Source organism: Oryzias melastigma, linkage group LG6, assembly GCF_002922805.2.
Source record: "Oryzias melastigma strain HK-1 linkage group LG6, ASM292280v2, whole genome shotgun sequence".
In the NCBI taxonomy this organism is placed as follows: Eukaryota; Metazoa; Chordata; class Actinopteri; order Beloniformes; family Adrianichthyidae; genus Oryzias; species Oryzias melastigma.
In genome coordinates this window covers 28,842,952-28,864,338 of record NC_050517.1, presented here as the reverse complement: position 1 = coordinate 28,864,338, position 21,387 = coordinate 28,842,952, and the positions used below count along the sequence as shown (strand labels likewise).

At 36.2% G+C, this 21,387-nt stretch overlaps 2 protein-coding genes across 2 annotated transcripts; one reads left to right on the top strand and one right to left on the bottom strand.

Annotated features, from left to right (window-relative positions):
- The first annotated feature begins 4,403 nt into the window (after positions 1-4,403).
- dnaaf4 (dynein axonemal assembly factor 4) lies at positions 4,404-10,159 on the top strand. Its single transcript, XM_024281009.2, has 9 exons — positions 4,404-4,665; positions 5,799-5,946; positions 7,969-8,102; positions 8,186-8,366; positions 8,438-8,580; positions 9,068-9,177; positions 9,251-9,404; positions 9,779-9,884; positions 9,972-10,159. The coding sequence occupies exons 1-9, from the start codon at positions 4,552-4,554 to the stop codon at positions 10,085-10,087; spliced, it is 1,206 nt and encodes a 401-aa protein (XP_024136777.1). The 5' UTR covers positions 4,404-4,551; the 3' UTR covers positions 10,088-10,159.
- Positions 10,160-12,436: 2,277 nt separating this feature from the next.
- On the bottom strand, positions 12,437-18,258 carry LOC112151893 (homeobox protein DBX1-B). Its single transcript, XM_024281018.2, has 4 exons — positions 17,761-18,258; positions 16,635-16,721; positions 14,821-15,023; positions 12,437-12,902 (listed from the first exon to the last, which is right to left on the bottom strand). The coding sequence occupies exons 1-4, from the start codon at positions 18,122-18,124 to the stop codon at positions 12,642-12,644; spliced, it is 915 nt and encodes a 304-aa protein (XP_024136786.1). The 5' UTR covers positions 18,125-18,258; the 3' UTR covers positions 12,437-12,641.
- Between the last annotated feature and the right edge of the window lie 3,129 nt (positions 18,259-21,387).

Below are 21,387 nucleotides of genomic sequence, written 5' to 3'. Positions count from 1 at the left end.
TTATTTAGCCTGTTGGTTAAAATGTGTAAATCCATAAATAGAACAGCACCACCTTGAGTTACAATCTGGAACCAACTTCTGAAACGTCTTAAAATTAGAAATTATTGGAGGATTTTAAACTCTTAGTTCATGACATTATCACAAAATATTTGCTTTTCACACATGATATGATCCATTTTTTCTGTGGCATAATCTCAACCTTAGCTTTTTTTACTCAATAAGGGTCACAAATAATAAGACGTTGAGATGTTTTAGAGATGCTTTTCTTAAGTCTTTCAGAGTGAACAATATCCATATATAACAGGGGTGTCAAACTCAATCACACAAGGGGCCAAAATCCAAAACACATATTAGTTCGCGAGCCGAACAGGATAAACATTTATTGAAGGCTCTAAAACTAAATTCTTTAAACTTTAAAACCAAAGCTTTTTAACGTAATTATGAGTTAGATATATAGCATTACCTATGATTATGCTAGTGTGAATGCTGTAAGCTGAATTTGGCAGTTGAAGGTACTAGTGCTGATAGATGCTGAAATTGATAGCTAAAAACACTGAAGCTGATAGCTGAAAACGCTGAAGCTGCTAAAGTATTAGTTAAATGCCAAATCAGCCTAAAAAACTTAAAAAAAACAGGTAGCATGTAGCAGAAAAGATAGCTAAACTTCAAAATGTCATAAAAAAACAGATAAAAGCCTAAATTAGCCAAAACAGCTAGCATGTGGCTGAATTATTATCCAAGTTCCAAAATAGCCTAAAAAATGAAAAACAAAAAAAAACAAAAAATAAAAATAACCAAAACAGCCAGTTAAATTCCAAAATAGCCTAAAAAATCTTAGTAAATGCCAGAATGGTCCAAAAAGCTAGCATAATGACAGTTTTTATAACTTTAAAACCGTAACTTTTTAACATAATTACGAATAATAAAAAGGCAGGAATATTATTCCAAAATAAATCAACTTAAAAATAACTTTCAATATTTTACACTCCATAAAAATATATTTTGTCAGAATTATACAAGTTAAAAATAAGTGTAAGTATCATTGGGCCATTAATAACAATAAAATAAAATGATCTGAAGGAATTATCTGGAGTGACTTTGACACGATGGATATATAAGATCATATATTAGCTTTGGAACACAAACAAATTATTTATGAAATATTTGTTATTTTCTTAATTTTTGTTTTTACCTTAAGTTAAGACACCTTGATCTCCGAGGCTCCGCCTTTCGCTGCTTGTGGGTGCCGCCCATTTCATGATGTCATCCTGGAGCCGGCCTCAGCAGCGTGTCTACAATTTGTCTACAAAAAACAAACAACATTGAACTTTTGCAAAGATGGATGTGCATACCGTTAATCTACCTTTAGTAGCTGCGGCTAATCAGCTAGCAGCTGATTTTTGTTAGCTTCATGGAGAAAGTGTGTTTGTGTTAGCCTGAGGGCAGTGCTAGCTACCCAGACTCTTTCTGCGTGGCTGTTCTCACTTTGTGATGTCAGATTGTGAAAACTCGTTTATTTTTGTGGATTGGGAGTTGGGTGGAATACTTAGAAGTGAGAGAATGAATCAAAATAAGTTGTTTATAGTGAGGAATGAACATTTGAAAGCTCAAAAAGTTAATTTTATATGGTATAGGCCCTTTAATGTGACCCATAAAGCTTTTGGCGCGATCAAGAACTGAGGAGAGAAGGATTGTTTCTTTTTTGTGGGGTTGCCTCCTTAGTTTTAGCCACATAACCAATAATCTGTGATGTCATGAGTCATATGAAGCCTGATTATAGGTGTTCACTAACTGTGTACACATTTGAGCTCCAATGAAATCTAAAACACATTTTTGGTGTTTGTAACGGCAGTAGACCGTGTGGGTTCAATGGAGATAAAGGAATCTCCTAGGAAGCTCCTGAAAGAACCTCTTCCTCTGAGGCATCTTGCCAGGTCCAGAACCGTCACTGCAGTTCTGTGTTTTTTCCCTTTCATTTGGGCTTCTGTTTGGGCTTCGACTTGTTCTGCTTCATTTACAAACATACACTCTCATGCAACAGCACACTCTTATGCTTTTCATTTTGGTGGTTAATTATTCCTATGCATACTAAAAGTGCATAAAGTGCTTGAATCAACTTCGTCAGCCAATTGTAACAGTTTAAATTTTTATTTTTCATTCTTAACGATGATCTTATCTTCTGAAACCAGCCTCCAGTGGTTACTTCAGGAACTGCAGCATTTGGTCTTTCCGAGTTCCTGACAGTTACGTGCGTCCTTGGATTTATTCGATCTTTGCTTCCTTGAGGGAGCAGTAGCAAAAACGTGCAGCAGTTTTCTGAAATAAAAACTGAAGAGTTGCTCCATGTGCCCGTCTGTCTTTGATCAAAGGTTTGGGTCACATGACTGTGACTCCTCCTTTGTTCTCAGAGAGTTATAAAATCCTGTCACCGTTTGGAAACATGAAGAAACAGAATTTACCTGCTTAACTTTATGATCTACTAAAAATATTCAGTTTACCGACTGAATTTTACTGTAGATCATAAAACCTGTTGTGAGGAAACATCTGTCCTTGTTTTTATCACAGCAGGACTGATAATCGTCTGTGACGCTGATGGATTAGTGCTGTGCAGGAGGTGGAGCCTCTCTGTGATTTTCCAGCTGAATTTCATAATCTTACTTAACATCTTAAATCAAATACAAAGTCATTATATTATAAACAATAAATTACAATTTTATAGTCTGAAAATACAATATGTTTAAAAAAATTGAAGCAAAAAACAAATGAGGAATAGTTGGAAAAACTGTAGAAATTTTACAAATCTTAAGAAAAAAACGTTATTTACTACATATAAATATATTTTTTATGGGGTTTTTTTTGTTTCCCAATTTCAAGTAAATTTCACTTTAATAATCTCTATAAACCAAATTATATATAAATGTGTTTTTTCTGTCTTTTGCCAAAACTAAAGCAAACAAACCAAAAAAAAGCAAGAATATTACATTCCACTTCTTAATGTATTGGTAGTTTCATATAAATAATTATTACAAAATACAAGATTTAAAACTTTTTTCTCAGACAAATAAATGTATAATACTTTATTTTTGTCATAGTTGATAATTATTATTATTTATCTTCATATTATATATATTTTATGACTGACTTTATTCTTTTTTTATTTTTTTATACTGAGCTATATAAATAAAATTGAATTAATATGAAACTGAATCATGTTCTAAAATGCAAGCAATATTGTAAAGTATGTTGCCTTCTGACTTTGTTCTTTTTTTATTTTTTGTTGTTAGATAGACATATAAATGTGTTATTTTATTGATGGTATGTGGTACTATCATCATATTTGCAATAAGTTTTGTAGGTTTTGTTTTGTTTCAGATTTTTGGTTTTGTTTTTACAATTAAACTTAAAATGAAGAGTGAAAAAAGAAAAATCTGGCGGGATATAGAATAATGCTGTGAATTGCTGAATGTTTGTAAAAAATACGTTTTATCAATAAAGAGAAATGTTTTTATATTTCAAAGTTAAACAAAATTGACATTTCCATAGAAAATAAGATATGTTACAATTTTTTAACAGTTTGTTTGCAATGAGGTTGAAAAAATCTTCAGGTTTTTCAACTTTTCTTGGTGATGTAGAATCTTCTTTAAAGCAAAACTGGAAAATATGTCGGCTCCAAGCCTCTGAACATAAGGATGAAAGAATTCAACTTCAATTTTGTGGTATTTACCTGTAAAACGCAGCAAATACAGTAAATACAGTTCTTATTTATCCATATCTATCCTTTCATTCAAAGTGAAAAAGGTTATTATCATACAAATACTTTAATTAAAACTACTAAATTGGACCAGTGGAAGCAATAGAAACATTAAAGGGTCATGACATTTTAACTCGGATCATATATATGGTTATTTTCTGTAGCCCAAGCTGCTTCAACCTACAGACATATTGTAAATTCTCACCATATATGTTTTTAAGGCCAAAACAGAATTTACAAAAAAACAATTGTTCATTAAAAGATGGGAGGTAACATTTCCTAATAAAAAATGTGTACATTTATGTACTACACAAAGTACACATGTGTATTGTTTTTATTTATGACTACAAATAAAAAAGTTTTGTATTTGTTTAGTATTCTTGCTTTTTTGTTTTTTTTCATAGGCACAAAGAAAAATTCCCTCACACTTTTTTGAAGATGTTGAACTTGCATGTGTTTGGTTTGCAAGATGGAATTTTCCTTTTAGATTATTTTACATGTCTTTATTGTACCTTTATATTTCCTTGTGACTTTTTTTTCATAATCTTTATTCTATTTTTTTTTAATTCTAAAACTACGAATTCGGAAGAGAAACCGGACATATTAACTGAAGCTACGATTTCCGACAGATTTGAAGGCAACGCGCCGTCTTTGGTCACCATAGCAACAGGAAGCCATACAAGAGCGATCCGTTGCGCTCAGAACTTTCTTGCTTTTTTGCGCTGCAACATTTTTTTTTCTTTTTCTTTTCTTTTACGTTTTAAGTTTTTATTTTCCCATCAGCCTCTTTCAGGCCCAACATGCCGGTGTGCGTGGAGAACTACACCTGGACCCAAACAGAGTCCACGGTCAGGGTGCACGTGCCGTGTAAAAGCCGGAAGGTGCACATCGTGTCAACGGACGAGTATCTGAAGGTGAGCCACCTGAGCACGTGACAAAGACGATACCCTGCACGCGGAAACGTGTTACAACATCAATTTCATTTTTTAGGAATGAGAGATTTCAACTTTTTTGTGTGAGAATTTAAACAGCTTCTCTTAAATGAATCAAACCTGTTTTACTACAATTTGAAATCCAGAAACTCGAACCTTCTCTTCTTCTATGAGTTGTTTGTTACACACAAAAGTTAACTTTAAAATTATTATTATTATTATAACCCAATTCTGCTCTAAAATAGGTGAAATCTTTCAAACATATCTCAAAATTCTATAATAATAAACATTTTAGTGTTTTTCCAATTAATAAAAAACCTTAAAAATCTTTAAATTGTATTATTTTTTATTTGAAAGGCTACATATAAGGTATCAACTTAGTCAGCACAACCATTCCTCTGTGACATTACCTTTATTTAGTCATTTTTTAATGTTATATTCACACACTAGATCTAAAATTATGCAAAAACAGAAAATTACATCTGAAAAAATGGGATTGTTGCAGTAGAAACCCCCAAAAATGTTTAACAAACTGTTTTACAACATAGTATGAAAGTTTTAGGTGTCATTTTATTAAAACAGGAAAAATAAAATTTGTCAACAAACTAATCAAGATGTTTTTGAAAGAAAATCCCCCCAAAAAATCCAGGCGAAAGTCACAGATTTCTATATGCCATTTATCTGAACAGTTGCTGTTGATAGAAGAACATCACAGATAACAGCTCCATGATGTGACCTTTGTAACTCCATTTATTACAAGGTTACTTTATAACTTACTGTATATAAATCAATTAATTTTAAAAAATGAAATAATTTGGATTTTGGTAATAATATGTTAGTATGTTTTTGAAGGTTGAAGAGGGACTGTAGTCTCATTTTGTGGTTGTTGCCTTGTTAATAATACAATATATTAAGTGTGGTATTAAATGAGTCTTGAAGTGGATTCATGGCAACTGGACTTAAATCTTCGTTTTGTGGCAAAAAGTCCAATAACCACGAACAAACTTTAAGACATTCCCTGAAGGAAAAGTTAGCTTCACTGACTACTGTCTTGTATGTTTTTGACAGTTTTCCTGAAAGTTCTCACCTCTGTTTTTTGTTTGTTTTATTCTCAGGCTCATTTCCCTCCCTTTCTGTTCGAGGCCTTCCTGTTTGAAGCAGTTGATGACAGCAAAAGCAAGGCAGAGATTGGAAACGGAGCCGTCGTTTTCACTCTGCAGAAGAGAACCTCCAGAATGTGGGAGCATCTGATGGTCCAAACCAGTAAGAAGAACCTCCACTGAAGTCAGAACTCGCATGAAACTCCACTGATACGAGTTACCGTGGAAACAGAACCACTATGAGGGTGTGATGGGGAGTACTCTGGACTTCTTTTGTGCTCGCCTGCTTTGCCTCACCATTTAGACCGCTCTTAAGGTGGTGCTTTAAAAAAAATCATAAACAAGCTCAAGGAAATGAATACATGTATCTAAAAAAAATTTTTTAAAAAAGCAATAACATGGAAAATGAGCGAGATAAATGTGAAATTAGTACAGAAACGGTAATGCAAGAACGTTTTCATGATAAATCTGGTTTAATTTATTTATGGACAAATTATATTTCTTTGATTTTTCATCGTTTAATATTATCTTCTTCTTTTGGTAATAAAGTGGTTGAGTTTCTCAGCCAGCCTTCCTATTTCCTATAAGTTCCTATTTTTGTAGTTTTCTGTTTGTAGTTTGATTTTCCTGGAGTCAAACTCAACAAAGTCCATCTTTCTCCATTAGCCAGTGTGAGAGACAAATCCCTCTCCCTTGACTTACAGGCATCGTTGCAGCTCTTTAGGAATAGTAGTACTTCAGTATTTATTAGATGTGTGAGGAAAAATATTGGTTCGGTGATGTGTCACAATATTTCATTTGGTGATACTTGTATTGATTTAAAATGTTGACAAAGCAATCTTTAAAGGGTAACCAAACCCTAAATCAACATCTTTTGGCTGTTGACATCTATAAATAGGGCTTTGAAAGTGCTGCAGAGCATGGTGACGTCAAACTTCTAAGACTTAAACCAGTTGACCAATCACAAAATCCCACTGTAATACCTCGTTTCAACCTGTAGGGGGCAGCCCACATGCTGTTTTTGACAATATTTTCATTTCAAGTTTATTTTAATTAGTCGAAAATTTGGCAATGACCAACAGACGCTCAACACTTTTAAACCAGAGTTTATAGAAATCAACAGATTAAAAAAAAGATGGTTACCAAATCAAATGTTTTTAATTTACTAAAAGAAAGCAGCATAAATTTGCGCCAAGTAGTTGTTGTGATCATTAAATTTAATGATTTTTTTTAACAATTTTATTAACATGAAAGGCGCATTAATATTCAGGTGGAGTTTTCTCCGAGTTATGCTCTTTAAATAACATTTTGAAGAATTGTTCTGTTACAGTCTTGGGATATATCACGATGTGCTTCGTATCGTAAGGCGTGTATCGTGATATATGTTGTTTTGCCAGACTCTTGCCAGTACACACTCCTAGAGTTTATCCAGGGTTTATGATATAAAAATAATAGAGCTGTGAACATTAACGCATTAACAAATGCGATTAATCATAGAGAATTAACGCGTTATTTTGTATTAACAGAAATTTTTACATTTTTTTTATTGTTCTTTGTTTCAAACACACGAACAATTGATACAAACAATTAATCGAAGAAACAGTTCTTCGATCTAAATCAGTGGTTGAGGCTTCGATATTTCAATGCGTATTATCCTGCTTATGCTCATTTACAAAAAAAAAATCAAGATTAAATCGGTTTTTAGTACTTTATTCTTGCTATTTTTGTGGTTTAGATCACTTTTTCACAAAAAGCGGTTTATTTGATCTGAGGTCCGGTGCTGTATTGTACAAATACATTTTACCTGGTAAAACTTTGTGATTAATCATGATTAATCCCAACACAAAAATGCGATTAATCTGATTTTTTTGTAATCGATTGACAACAGTAATTAAAAATAAATGTTCCAAATGTAGAGTTTCCTATGTTATTTCATGTTGTGATTATTCACAGATAATAAGTTGTTGGTAAATACTGCAACCAAGAAAAAAATTATAGCGATTAATTTTGGCAATTTTTTCCCAGGTTAGTTCATTTTCTTTAATTGATTCTCGTGTCTCCTGCTTTTCCACTGATTGTCCATGCAGCTCCTGATTTCAGAACAGCATCAGAACGTTCTTGAAGATCATGGCTGAAGAGAACATTCCAAAAAAGCTGATTTGAACACATTTTTCTCGTGTTTTAGAAGGCACAGAAGAAATGAGGAAACTCAGAGAGAGAGCCTTGCAAGAATTCCAGCAGAAGGTTTGTGAAGAGAGCAGACAGAAGGCAGAAAAACGGCGGGAATACAAGGAGTTCGCTCTTCAGACAATGATGGGGGTACGAGCAATATTCATTAAGAAATGTGTTGAATGAATCCATTTGGAGAGAGCGCTGCACTGTTGTGTTTGATGTTAAATCAGCTCGAATGGACGGAAAGAGACACCATCCAGAAGAATAAGGACGCAGAGCGAGAGAAAACCACCGCTGAGCTGGAGGCGTGGCAGCAGAGGCAGAAGGCTCTAGAAAAAGAGGAAATCCTAAATGGGCTCCAAAGGAGACCAGAGGTTCCACGAAAAAAACTTCCTTGTCCCCTTGGACGCAGTGAGTAAAACCTTCTGAGGATCAAATCTGCTCCTCACCTTCCCCTCACTCTGAAAACTTTCTGTGCTTAGAGCCCGTCGTTAACCCCAACACTGAGGAGACGAAAGTAATCAAGGAGCTGCCTCAGAGACCCCCAGGCAACATTCGCTTCACTTTCACTCCTCGAGCTTTCCCAACGGCGCTGAGAGAGTCCCAAATGGCCGAGGAAGAGGAGGTGAGTTTCTCTGTTTCCTTCTAACACCTGAGAAAACAGGTCTGCTCTATGTTTCTGTGGAGTCTGACAGATGAAGAAACTTGTAAACATTTCTGAGGTTCACAAAAGTGCGTCAGAACTGACATGGAGGCTTTATTACTGTAGAATCATTCAAACTAGAGTTGCAGCAAGGAGGTTCAAATCCTTACTGGCAGTTTTTTGTGTGGAGTTTGTTCTGGATGGATGGATGGATGGATGGATGGATGGAGCAGCAAAAGTGAAGCTGGACCTTTGCAGGAGCTAAAAACTTACTCTGCAAAGTTTATGAAATATTGAAAATGTCATCAGATTAAATTCAAGTTTAAAAGTTCCAGCCCGATTTAAACAAACCCTGCATGTCCAAAAAATCCAAACAAACATGAAACAATGGGACCATATTTGAGGAGGAGCTGCTGAACCCTCAGTCTTGTCTGTCAGGATCACTCACGCAGCTGTTTTCCCACCGCAGTATCTCAGGCAGCAGGCCGAGGCCAGAGGAGCGGCGGATGCAGACATTCAAGAGCTGACGGACCTGACGGCGGAGGAGAGGAACCCCGACTGGCTGAAGGACAAAGGAGAGTGAGTCCCTTCGGTTTTTAACCATCCAGCTGTCCCCACTGCTCGATCTTTGTCTGACTGACTTTTTGTTCAGCAAGTGCTTTAAAGTGGGGGACTACATGGGGGCGCTGAACGCCTACAGTCTAGCCATCAAGATCAACAAGAAGATCCCAGCTCTGTTTTCAAACAGGGCAGCGTGTCACCTGAAGCTAAACCATCTCCCCAAGGCCGTGAAGGACGCCTCTCAGGTCTGGAAATTCTTCATAAGTGGATTTATTTTTAAATTATTGATGGTTTATCTCTTTAAAATCGTGAATTATCTGTCACTCATTTAACTATGTAATTATTTTGTTACAAAATGAAGAGACTGTCCAGTATCTCCATGTTTTTAAGTTAAGTTTATGGTTTTCATGAACCTTTCTGTCTACTCCTATTGTTCCCATGTTAATGATGGCTATTATTCTGTGACATCAGCATGATGTTCAACTTTTTCTAAGTGTTTTCTATCATTTGTTCAGTACAGGAACCCAAATGCTCCATGTTTACTTGCAGATGTCATTGAGAATTCCTAAAATGAGTTTCTGCACAGTAAAGACCATTTTGCCCTGGTTTCTGTCTGCAGGCGCTTGTGCTGCTGACTCTTACAGACGCTGAAAACACCACCGCCAGACTCCGACCCACGGTTCGGAGAGGAACCGCCTTCTGCCTGCTGCAGCGCTATGAACGAGGTCTGTGGTTTCAGTAACAAGGTAGTTTAGGATTCATGACGTCAGCACGGGGGACAACCAACCAATGCATCTGTGGTCTGATTGTAGGGTTACAGGACTATGAGGCTGCCCTGGAGATTGACCCCCACAACCAGGCCCTGCAGGCAGATACGCAGAGCATCAGAGACATCATCCAGAACTCTTCTTCCAAACAGTTGCAGTGACTGATCCTGTAAAGCTGTAAAAGTTACTGAGTTGTTGAATCGTTTGTGGTCGTCATTTAAGTAAAAACATTGTCTGCTTGAAAAAAGTTTGTTTTCTACTTTTAAGAATCTCCAAAAATGTCAGAAAGAAACAGAAGTTCTTGGGAAAAAAATGAAAACAAACCAACCAGAAAATATATCAACATTAAGTTAATTTGAATATAAAGAAAAAATGATTTACTCATGTTTGGAAATGTCAGAATGTCTGCAAAAAATTTTAAAGAAAGTCAAACTCTGAAAAAGAAAATGTGGCAACAGAGAATTATTTAAGCAAACACTAAAAACTGTTTGTTTCCTCATCTTTAAAATCAAAGTATTTCACAGAAATCTGTTGTTTTAAAATATTCCAAGGCAGGAGGACGGAGGCATTTGGACATACTCTCATCTAAAATCATTTAAAATATATTAATTACTTTTTTTTAAAACAAAAAAGTATCATAGGTTAACAAACTTAACACAAACTTTTATTGAAGTGCTGAAGAAAAGCATATATATTTTTTTATTCCTAAAAATTGTTTTACCATCCTGCGGTGGATGGAGTTTATTTTCACAAACCTTAAGATAAATATGGAGGTTTTGTTTGTTTGTAAACAAAATTTATGGCTCTACTGCAAAACTATCTCTTAAATCACAGCATTTTGACTGTCCAGGAGTCTGCAGAAAAAACCTGAGTCTGTGTGTCACATCCTGGTTTGTAAAACCGTTTTATCGTGTAATGAAAGTACATCTTTATTTGTTTCTACAGTGTTATACAGTTACTTCAGATTCAATTTAAACACAAATTACCTCGTTTTCAATAAATGTGAAGCAGACACATCCCTAAAGACAGCACCAAGTACGAGACAAATACTGTATGTGTGAGTGCATCAATGCAAACTGCTCATTAACTTTTCATTTATTCACTTTTCAAACCCATGCAAAAACATTAGTGGTGTTGCACATGAAGATCTAAACCTTTAGTAGTCTGAGCCCTTATGAGAATTTTTATTACTTTACAATTTGCTCTAATAATTTATCTTTGTAGCTGTTTTTGTGCTTGATAAAAACCAAGGTTCATTTCAACAGACATTGTTATTATATTACACAATAATTCCAATGATTAACCTGAAACTTTACCAATAAAAGAAAAAATCAGAGTAATACGTTTATTTTATACTGTAAAAATCACAAAATTTGAGATGAAACAGTTTTAATAACATAGTTTTTACAAGTTCTAATGACAAAGATTAAATGGTTAGAGATATAATAAAATAAAAAGTATAAAGTAGTAGGCAACTTATAATGTTCCAAGGATTTATTTCAAGCGTTATCACAAATATGCGTCATAAATCATCTTATGTTTGCTTGTTTTCAAACAACCTTTGTAGAAACTTCATGTTAAATTTGAAATAAAAACTAACCCTAAACTCACTCTAAACAGTCAATGTCATTAGTGAACCCACCGATGAGTTCAGAGACTAAAAAGGGTTAAAGTCACTCTGATCCTCTTCTTATTTCAAAGCAATGGTCTTTTCGTTTTGATTTTGCTGTTTTTGTTTTTTTTTAGCCAAAATATTTTTTCTAAGTGTTGATTTCTTGGACATAGTTTCTGCAGAACAGCATAAGAAATTTGTCTCTGTGTTGTGGGCGGGACTGTTGGCACAAAGTAAGCCTACCCACACGTCCTATCATCCCTTTGTTTACAGTCCCTTTCACCCCCAACTTAACATTACCGGTGCAATAAAAATACCGAGCAATATCAGAGCTATCCAGCCGCACAGTTTTGATCCAGATTCCAGCTCGGACGAGGAAAAAGAAGACGTTCATGGATCCATTTATCTAGCGGGGAGCCTAGCTATAAAGGCTTTTTCAAACTACATTTCATATTCACAATTTAGATTAAAAAGTATAAAATATTAATATAAAGAAACACAATTTTAGCACAGTTTTCTTCATAAACGTCCTCTATCATGAGAAAAGGGCCACAAAAACATCAAAAACACCAGTTTTATTGGAGTGAATCTTTAGATGGATGGAGATTATTGATACAAATTTCATAAACAAACTGTTTTTACTGATTTCTCAAAGTAACTTGTGTGTGAAATGACTCAATCCACATGGTATGATATTTTGTCTCGACTTCATCGATATTTGTGTTTTGATTCATGTGAAAAACCTAAGAACATATTTAAATGATGGAATTTAAAAAAAAGCTTTCTAGCTAATAAAAACTACTTTTGAGATGTTTTAGAACATCAAAGTTTTCTGAAATGGAGAACTTGTGAAACACAGAACGACCAAATCAGGTTTTATTGAAACACAGCATCAAAGTAAAAAGTTTAAAGGTTTATTTAAGAAAATATGAAAAGTACAAAATGTCATTAAAAACATTTTTACAAGGTTTCTGACATTTGCATCTACACACACTCTAAACAGAAGAGTCTGCGTGGCTCACAGGCCGTGCAGAGAACATCACTGTACACAAACAGCCAGTAAATACAGGTATGTACACAACAGTCAGTCAGTCGGATCAGTCTTATGAGACGGTGATCTCCTCCCCGTCTGACTCTGACAGCTCTGACTGCTTGCTGGAGTCTGCAGATGGAGACGAGGCCTTGTGGAGGTGAAGGTGAGGATGGGGAAGGTGGGGCTCCTGGCTGCTGCCCACGTCCGTCAGGTCCGGGTGGGGGTTGGCTTTGGTGGGGAGGGTCTGCTGGCGGCAGCCGCCCGTTGACAGCAGCTCCCGCTCCTTAGAGTTCCTCCATTTCATCCTGCGGTTCTGGAACCAGATCTTCACCTGAGTCGGACCAGAAAACACGACTGTTAGTTTAAGCGCGGACAGCAGGAGGATCTTCAGACTCTTTTAAAGCCTTTTTTGGTCATTTTGACTGATCAGTTTGTGCAAAAATCGTTCCTGAGCGAGTTGGAAAAGAAAGAATTCAGAGCAGGAAAAATTAAATTAATCCTTATTTCTTTTGGTTACAGAAACTGACTTTAAGTTGGACAAACAGCGCCACCTACACACCTAAATGTTGTGTTACATATATTGACATATCGTGGTACCCTTAATAAAAGACAAAAATCAACAAAATAAATAAGATGAAAGTGAAAATATTTTTCTTCTGGTTCATTTTCAGCAGGTTTAAATGTTTTGTCCTGTCCTGTGTGTCTCTGTTCCTCAAACAGATGTTTGGATCGTTCCTCACTTATTATTTAACCTTTCTAGAATGAACCAGTGAAGAAATGCAGGTTTCAGAGCTGTTTTGGTTCTTCATCATCATCTGCTTCCTCCTACATCCTCTGCAGATCACATTTTCACTTCAAATTTTTTTTTTTCATTTAAAAATATTTTTAAATAAAATAACTGAATTTATTGATGAAAAAATAATCTTGTATCTATAATTTGATTTTTAGATGAATATGTTGCATTTAACATAAAAAAATGATCAAAACCTTCAGATTAATGAAAAAATAACTACAATGTAGTATTTTAAAATATATTTTTATATAGTAGATTGACATTTCTAAAAGCAACTTATAAAATATTAATATTTTTTTATACTTGACCTAAGTGTTTGAACAGATTCAAGGATTTTAAGTGCATCTTGTGCTTCGAAAAATGTGGCAACAGTCACTTAATTAGCTCTTATTTAATTTAAGTTATTTACATTTACAAATTTCTGGCCAAGATGCATTGACAACAATAAAATAAACTGTTCTTTCTTTATCATTGCTATTACACAACCTACTATTACAATTGCTGCATCAATATGATCATATGTAACTCAGGATGTCTTTTATTTTGAAAGGAAGTCATATAAACCTCTGCTAAAAGTTATAAACTATATCCTATTTTGAAAAAAAGCCATTTTCTCCTTATGTTTATATTTTATTCATGCATCCAAAAATAATGTGCTTATATTTTCTATAATAGTATCATAAATGCAAATTAGTGTCTTGTTTTTTCTAAAGAGTGAAGTTAGTCTTCATTGATTCAGTGATATATCAACCCAAATGGCTCTTTAAGTGTTAAAAGTTGCAGACCTCTGGTTTAACTTTCTGTAAGTGCTTCTTAAAATTATATATTTGATTTTATTTTCATTTCCTAAGAGTGTTCAATGAATTTCGGTTGAAGCGTGCTCAAAGGTATATGATTATTCTCGTAAGAGTTTGAGCCTTTTATGTTGACTGGCAGCAGTTTTTGCTCCGGAGGTTTCAGCATTTAAGAAGTTCACGCTGGGAGGAAGAGCTGCAGGAACAAAGAGACTCTTTTCTTGACATGTGGAAACAAGGTATTTGTTATGCTCTTTTTGTATTATTTTGTATTGTTTTATCTAGTTTTTATTTCCTAAAATGTTTTAGAATGTTTCATTTAAAGTTTTCACGGTGTGATGACGCGCAGAAGTGCACATAAACTGCGTCTGCAGAAACCGACCTCACACTTTCCACATTTTATTCATTAAATTAAATGTTCTGTACAGATTAAATATTTTATTTGGTAGCAAAGCATAACTGTAAAAAAATGTATAAAATGTAATTATTTGTACCATAAAGAACTTTCTTTGTCAAATTTGACACTAAACTAAAACAGTGGTGTGCTGCATAAATGATCCACTAGAGGGCAGTCAACCTTCACCTCCCTATGACAGCTCCTGTCTGAAGTTGACAGATCATGAAGCCTGTTTGGCCTCCACCTCCCCGCCCTTGAGGCGTACCTGTGAATCCTTCAGGCCCAGTTTACTGGCCAGCTTCTTCCTGTCTGGTTTGCTGATGTACTTCTGCTTCTGGAAGGTCCTCTCCAGGGCTTTCCGCTGGAGGTCAGAGAAGACAGCCCGCCGCAGCATGCCCCTCCTGGGCTTCCCTCTGGGGGCCAGGGGCCAGGAGAAAGTTCCTGGAACGGGAACCACGGAGGAAGAGGCTGGAGGGACGAAGCACAGGAGACAGTGAGAGTTTGGTCAACCTGAAGCTGAGAACAACAAATCAGTTATTACTGATAAATATTCATCTGGACCACACCAGAACGTCCTGACATGAAACCTGCTAACTGGGTTTTGCAGCTCACATGACCGTATCAGAGGAGCTTGGATGCCCGTGTAGCGTGAGGTCTTGTGAACTCTGTCATGTGCTTATCCCCCACATTTGTCAGCGTTGTGAGTTCCTCCTTGTCTCCGTAATGAGCACACAGGCTCCCCGATGCTCCTCATAATATCCTCGTTCTGCCTCAAATCTGACGCTGAAGAGCCCAATTTGTCCAGCAGTGGAAACAGAGCCTATGCTAATGAGACGGGCCCTCCAAAGCGCGGCTCACACTGGCTCTAATGAAGCGTGAAGGGGGGGCCGTACAGGCTGCAAATGCGCAGAGAAAGCTGATTGTGTTGTAATGAATTGAGTGGAAAAGGCCGTCGACAGGCCAGTTTATTACAGGCCCATTAGAGGCAGGTCAGAGTGGCTGAGAGCTCTCACTTCAGAGAGCCTCCAAACCTGCAAATGTCACTCATGTTCAGCAGGAACATGCAGAGGGGGAACTGCAGCAAAAATCACGTTCAGATTGATCCTTTTTATGGGTTTAAATCTGCATTTACAATCTTAATACTTATAAATGTGACGTCAAATTGAAATATTTTTATCATTTGTTTTGCATAAATCACTGAGCAGATTTTTCTAGATTTTTCTTCAGTCTTCTTGAAGCCATTTTCTTAAGTCCCAAACATTAAAATTGCTTTTTCTACATAGACTCAGCAATAATTATATCTTTTAGTCACTACTGAGAGCTGGAAAGTTCCATAACTCAATTAAATTCTTCAGAAAATGCTCAGGTGAAAAGACATTAACAAAAAATGCAGGAAAGTATGAAGTCAAGCATCAGAAATAAAGAAAATCTGAATATCTACAATAAATTGTGGTTGTAAGTTTAGATGAAAACGCTCAACGTGTGGCTCTTTGGAGGTTTGGTTGGGAAACAACGGTGCATGAAGTGGAAAAAAGCCTCCTCACTTTTGGACCGTGACGTGAGGCACTCATATTTAGAGCGGAAAGAACGGGACTAATTTGTAGATTAGGACAAGCGATGCTAATGTCAGCAGTCAGTGCACCCAACAACAAAAACATCCCATCGGTGGATCGGATCCAAGCTGCTTCATGAAAGTTTGACCACAGAGAAGCGGCAGGAAAACACCAGATTAGGTCCAGATTGATCCAGTAATTGAAAAGTTGAAAAGTCCTTCCTGTTTTGACAGAACATTCTCCAATGGAGGATGAAGTCTTACCGTCTTCATACTGTATAATCAGGTGAGATCAAAACAAAAAAAATTCAAGAGTTTTTCTCCACCACAACCACTATCATTTTTCTTTTTCATCTGTTTTTAAAGTTCCGTCAAACACAGTTTTTGTCTGTGATTAAAAGAGTTAACAGATTTGAAAAGGTGTTTCCATCCATAAGTGTTTTATGCAGGGGCCCCAGTGGGGACCCTGCGGGACTCCTTTTTCTGTATTAGCTAAAAAAAACCGAACATGATGAGAGTCCACCGACCTGACAGGAAGGACGAGGCCCGGAGGAGAGGATGGAGACTTCCATCGAAGAGAGGCAGCGGCAGAGACTTGGAGTGCAAACCCTCACCTGCAGGACACACGTGCACACACACATGCACATTTAGTTACACCTCCTGAAACATATAAGCTGTTTTACAGCTTCATGCATTCACTAGTGTTTCAGCTTGTTTCAATAAGCTGAAATTCAGACCAATTTGGGATTTTTAGAAAGTGATTTTTACTCATAAAAGTATACAAATGTTTGTTAACTTTACATAACTGTTCAACACAGTGGCTGTGGAAATGACATCACGGCTCCACAAAACAACAAACAGAAACACGTTTTCTGTGTATAAAAACTATCTCTCTTTATTTATTTTGCACGATTTTCTTGTCATTTTTTTATTATCAAAGAAACTAAGAAAGTTTGATCCTAAATATTAAAGGATCTAAATGCAAATGTTTTCTGGTAACTTTAGTAATTAATTTTCTCATTATTAGTTTTTCAATTTTAATTCATTTTGAAAGCTACATAGAAAAAACTAAGACATGAAAGGTTTGAAAATCAAGCAAATCATTAAACTCCTTTTGACAAACTTAATATGCAGTGATTTCATGTCTCGGGCAATGAATGCAAAATAAGAGTCTATCTATATTATTTAGAGTTATAATTGAAATATTACAATTGTATGTGAATGTCATTGTATTTTCCAATCAAATTTATGACATAAGTTTTATATATATATATATATATATATATATATATATATATATTTCTGTCTTGTTTTTGTATTAATTTTACTTTGATGGTTGAAATAAATGAAAAACATTAAAAATATAGATTAAAAATACAAAGTACTGCAGTTTATCTTAAAATTTGGCTGAAAAATATCTGATTCATGTAGTGTTGTCTGCAGAAAAGTAAAGATGTAGCTACCTCTGACTCAGCAGAAATGGGGATTAAATTAAGAAAAGGGTTTCTTTTATTACACACAATTTTTATTAGTTTATTGTTAAATTGCAAATTGTGGAGATAAGTATATATCAAATAGATCTTAAACTTCACTGTTGGGGTATTTTGATCTTTAAGTCCATTTCCAGCCTCACGTGTCTCCATCTGGACTCACCGTTCCGCGCGCACGGCGCCAGGATCGCGTTAACGCCGAACTTGAGGAACCCGGAGTCCGGGCAGGAGGGGATCGAGGACCCGGCACCGCTTCGGTTCTGCTGCCCGGAGCTCTGCGGCCGCTCCGAGCTCGGCCCTGACACCCGGGAGGATGAGCCCGGTTCCGGGCCGAACGAGTCCGCGTCCCCGAGGCTCGTGGGGCAGAAGGTCCGGTGGATGTAGCCCACCGGCTGGCTCAGGCGCAGGAGGTCCTCCACCAGGAAGCCGGAGGGCAGCGCGCGGTTGAGGGGCGCCGGGAGAGCCGCGGGGGGACGCAGGAAGGCCGGGTAGAGAGGCGGCGGCAGGGCGCTGCAGGGGAACATCATGGTGACCCGCAGCTTCAGGTGGATCCGGGGGGGAAACGGGAGAACTTTGCGCCCTGCGTCCTGGTCACGGGCTATATACCCGCACACACGCGCGCAGAAACACGCACACGCTCAGAAGTTTGACCCTCATCTCTGCATGAAACTCCGAACACAAGTTTAAGGGCAGGAGGAGGAGGAGGAGGAGCTGCAGGAGAGGGTCCTCAAACAAGTGATGCTGATGGAGGAAAATCTGCAGGAATGAGCTTTAATCTGAGAGTTTGGGAAACTTTTGACACTCACTGAGTTTTGGTTAACTTTGATTTATGAGCCAGATGTGATGGAAAAGTTTGGCCTTGTTGAAAAACAAAAATCAATGGAAAAATCAGGCCTAAAACTGCGGAAAAAGTCTGCCCACAGCTGTCAATAAAGTGCATCTGTTTCCATGGCAACCGCAGGTGGCATCATGCCTGGTAATAGATGTTTGTCACCTTCATTAGACAGACAGGTTTGTGCTTTTCCAGACTTCTAATTTGAGAAAGAGAACCAAATACAGTTCCTCAAAAGACCACTGGAGGCTGGTATCAGACGGGGGCAAATTCCTATAAAATCCTATCAAAAGTCAAATTTCATGTTCTTTTTATTTATAATGTTTGTGTGTGTGGGTTGCCGTGGTGATAGTGGTGGTGGAGTGTGTGGGGAGTTACTTTGTAGTTTGGACCTATGGGTTGACATAACAAAACTCCCACTTTGTCTTAGCTCTCCGTCATCTGTCCATGATCGAGACTGAGAGGAAATGCTTCAATTTTTTAAAAACATAAATATGTTCATGTAACTGTTCATTTAACAATCTAACATCCTCAGTGTGAACCAAACTTATTAAGAAATATACGTACAGGCTAAATGATATATATTTTCTGCCCCTTTTTAAAATAAAATAACAAAACTCTGCACATTTCTGGTCAATACATTAAATAAAAGACCTTTGACCTTTGTAGAGAGCGCCATCTTGAGTCAAAATCTGAAAATACAGAAAAAAACTGTTTCCTGTAAACTCTGCTTGGACGACGGCATTAAACTCTCTCTCAAACCAAAATCTGCAGACCAGTGAAAGCTGACTTGCTGTGGCGGCCACAAATGTGCAGAAGAGTAAACAAAGTAGTTTATACAGTTGACCCAGCTGCTAAAGGCTAAACTTTATATTATTAACATTTACAAATGTTAAATGTACTGAAAATTCAAATTAAGACATTTTTACTCCTTTAAATGTGTGTTATTGTTCAAAAAATTAAACAAATTCAAGCAAAAATATGTAAATGAAGATAAATTCCAGATGGCAACACAAAGTCGCGTACTTAAAAACTTGAGAAAAAAACTTTTAATATAAAAAAACAAGTTGAAAAAGATTTTCCAACTAAATTAAAGGGGAAAAAAAGACTTTTTAAAATTCCATGAAAATGTAATGATTGATTGATTGATTGATTGATTGATTGATTAATTGATTGATTTTTTTATTGCCACCAAATGACGTGCCAGTCCATTTACTCATCACAAAAAATAATTCTGAAAAGAGCACAATTAAAACACATGGCACAATACATTAATAACGATTAACGAAGCACTAAAAACCTATAAAAACTGATACGCATGCATTCAAAAGTATTGAAAAACTTTATGAAAATTTAAAGCCAAATGGAGGAGCTGAAATAGAACCTAATAAAGTTAAGTGATTTGACATTTGGCTGCTGTCTGGCCCAGAGCCCAGAGAGTTTGACCTCTGACCTGTTTGTTGTTCAGCACCTTAAAACTGTCACAAAACATGAAATCAAATGTCAAGGAATGTTTGGTTTATATGTGATGAAAGCAAAAATGTTGCCATTCAGTTTTGCTGTATATTTACTCTATTCAAGTTCAGAAATAACCACAAAAATTGGCCCTATTAAAATGAGTTGGAGAAGTTAATTTGATATTTTAATTAACTCTTTTTGGCTGGGTTTGTCTTATATTCTTGGTAGCACCTTGATTCAATTTGTAGGTAAAATAGTACTTTGTGAATAGATTATATTGAAATTAAATTGATGTCATGGAGCTAGTTCTGGCTGAAGCAGAAACGTAGAAAGCACTGAGCTTAATCCTGAAGGCCTCATTTTGAGCATGATGATGAAATGATCCACCGTTTAACAAAAGGAAGCCGTTCATTAAATCTGCGCCGATCTGCCGGGAAACTCCTCACCTTAACCAAAACCCTCTATGAGAGGGAAAGTGCTGCATCCAGAGCATTTTATTCCTTCAGAAAATCCCTCCTTTGTGCTGAAACGGAGCAGATGGTTCTCTGGGAGGGAACAAGAGCATCAGCAGAACTAATTTCTGCTCCGGCTCTGGCAGACTCTCCAGCCTCCTGCTCGGTCCTTAACCAGCACAACAGCTGGTGGTGAATTAAACGCCAGTTAAGACTCATTTTAAAGCCATTAGCCTCTTGAAGTCTCGCATGGTGAACCCTCTCACATTATCCCGCCGATCACTGACTCAAAGAGCAGAAAACAACCGAGGACGTGTCTCTGCTGAAGAGACAACTGGTTTAAGCCTCCGAGACCTTCTAAAACCTGAATGTAAACAATTAACCTGTTAAGAGAGATGCCCTCATGTGTCTGCTCGGCCTCCAGGGACTCAAGCGGGGAGTCTCACAGAGACTGAACCAAAAACCAAACACAAATTTAAAAAAGGAACATTTTTAAGAACTTTTACTAGTTAAACTTTTATAGATTTTAATAACGACAAAAAAAAAGAAAATTTCTACAAAAGAAATCGAATGGAAGTCCAGATTTTTAAAAATCACATGTATGCAAATAAATCCAAAACACAAATTTGTAAATAACAAATTACAAAATAAAAGCAGCACATAGAGAGTACTGGAAGAATTTCTATATATCAGGGAGCAGAATATATATATAAAATAATGAAAACGATTGGAAAAGTACAAGTAAGACAAGAATACAAATTGCAAAATAAAAGCTTCTTATTTATAAAATAAAGCCTTTTCCACACATGAATTAATAAATACTTACATGCATTTTTAGACATTTTTAATGAATGAATAAATAAAATAAACCTTTTTTAGACATTTAAACTAATAACAAAACAAAATAAAAGCTTTTTCCAAACATTTCAATGAATAAATACACAAAAATAAAAGTTTTCTGCCCCACATTTTAATGAGCAAAATTAACAAAATAAAAGCCTTTTCATGCATTTTAATAAATAAAAAAATATAAAATATTTTTCCACAC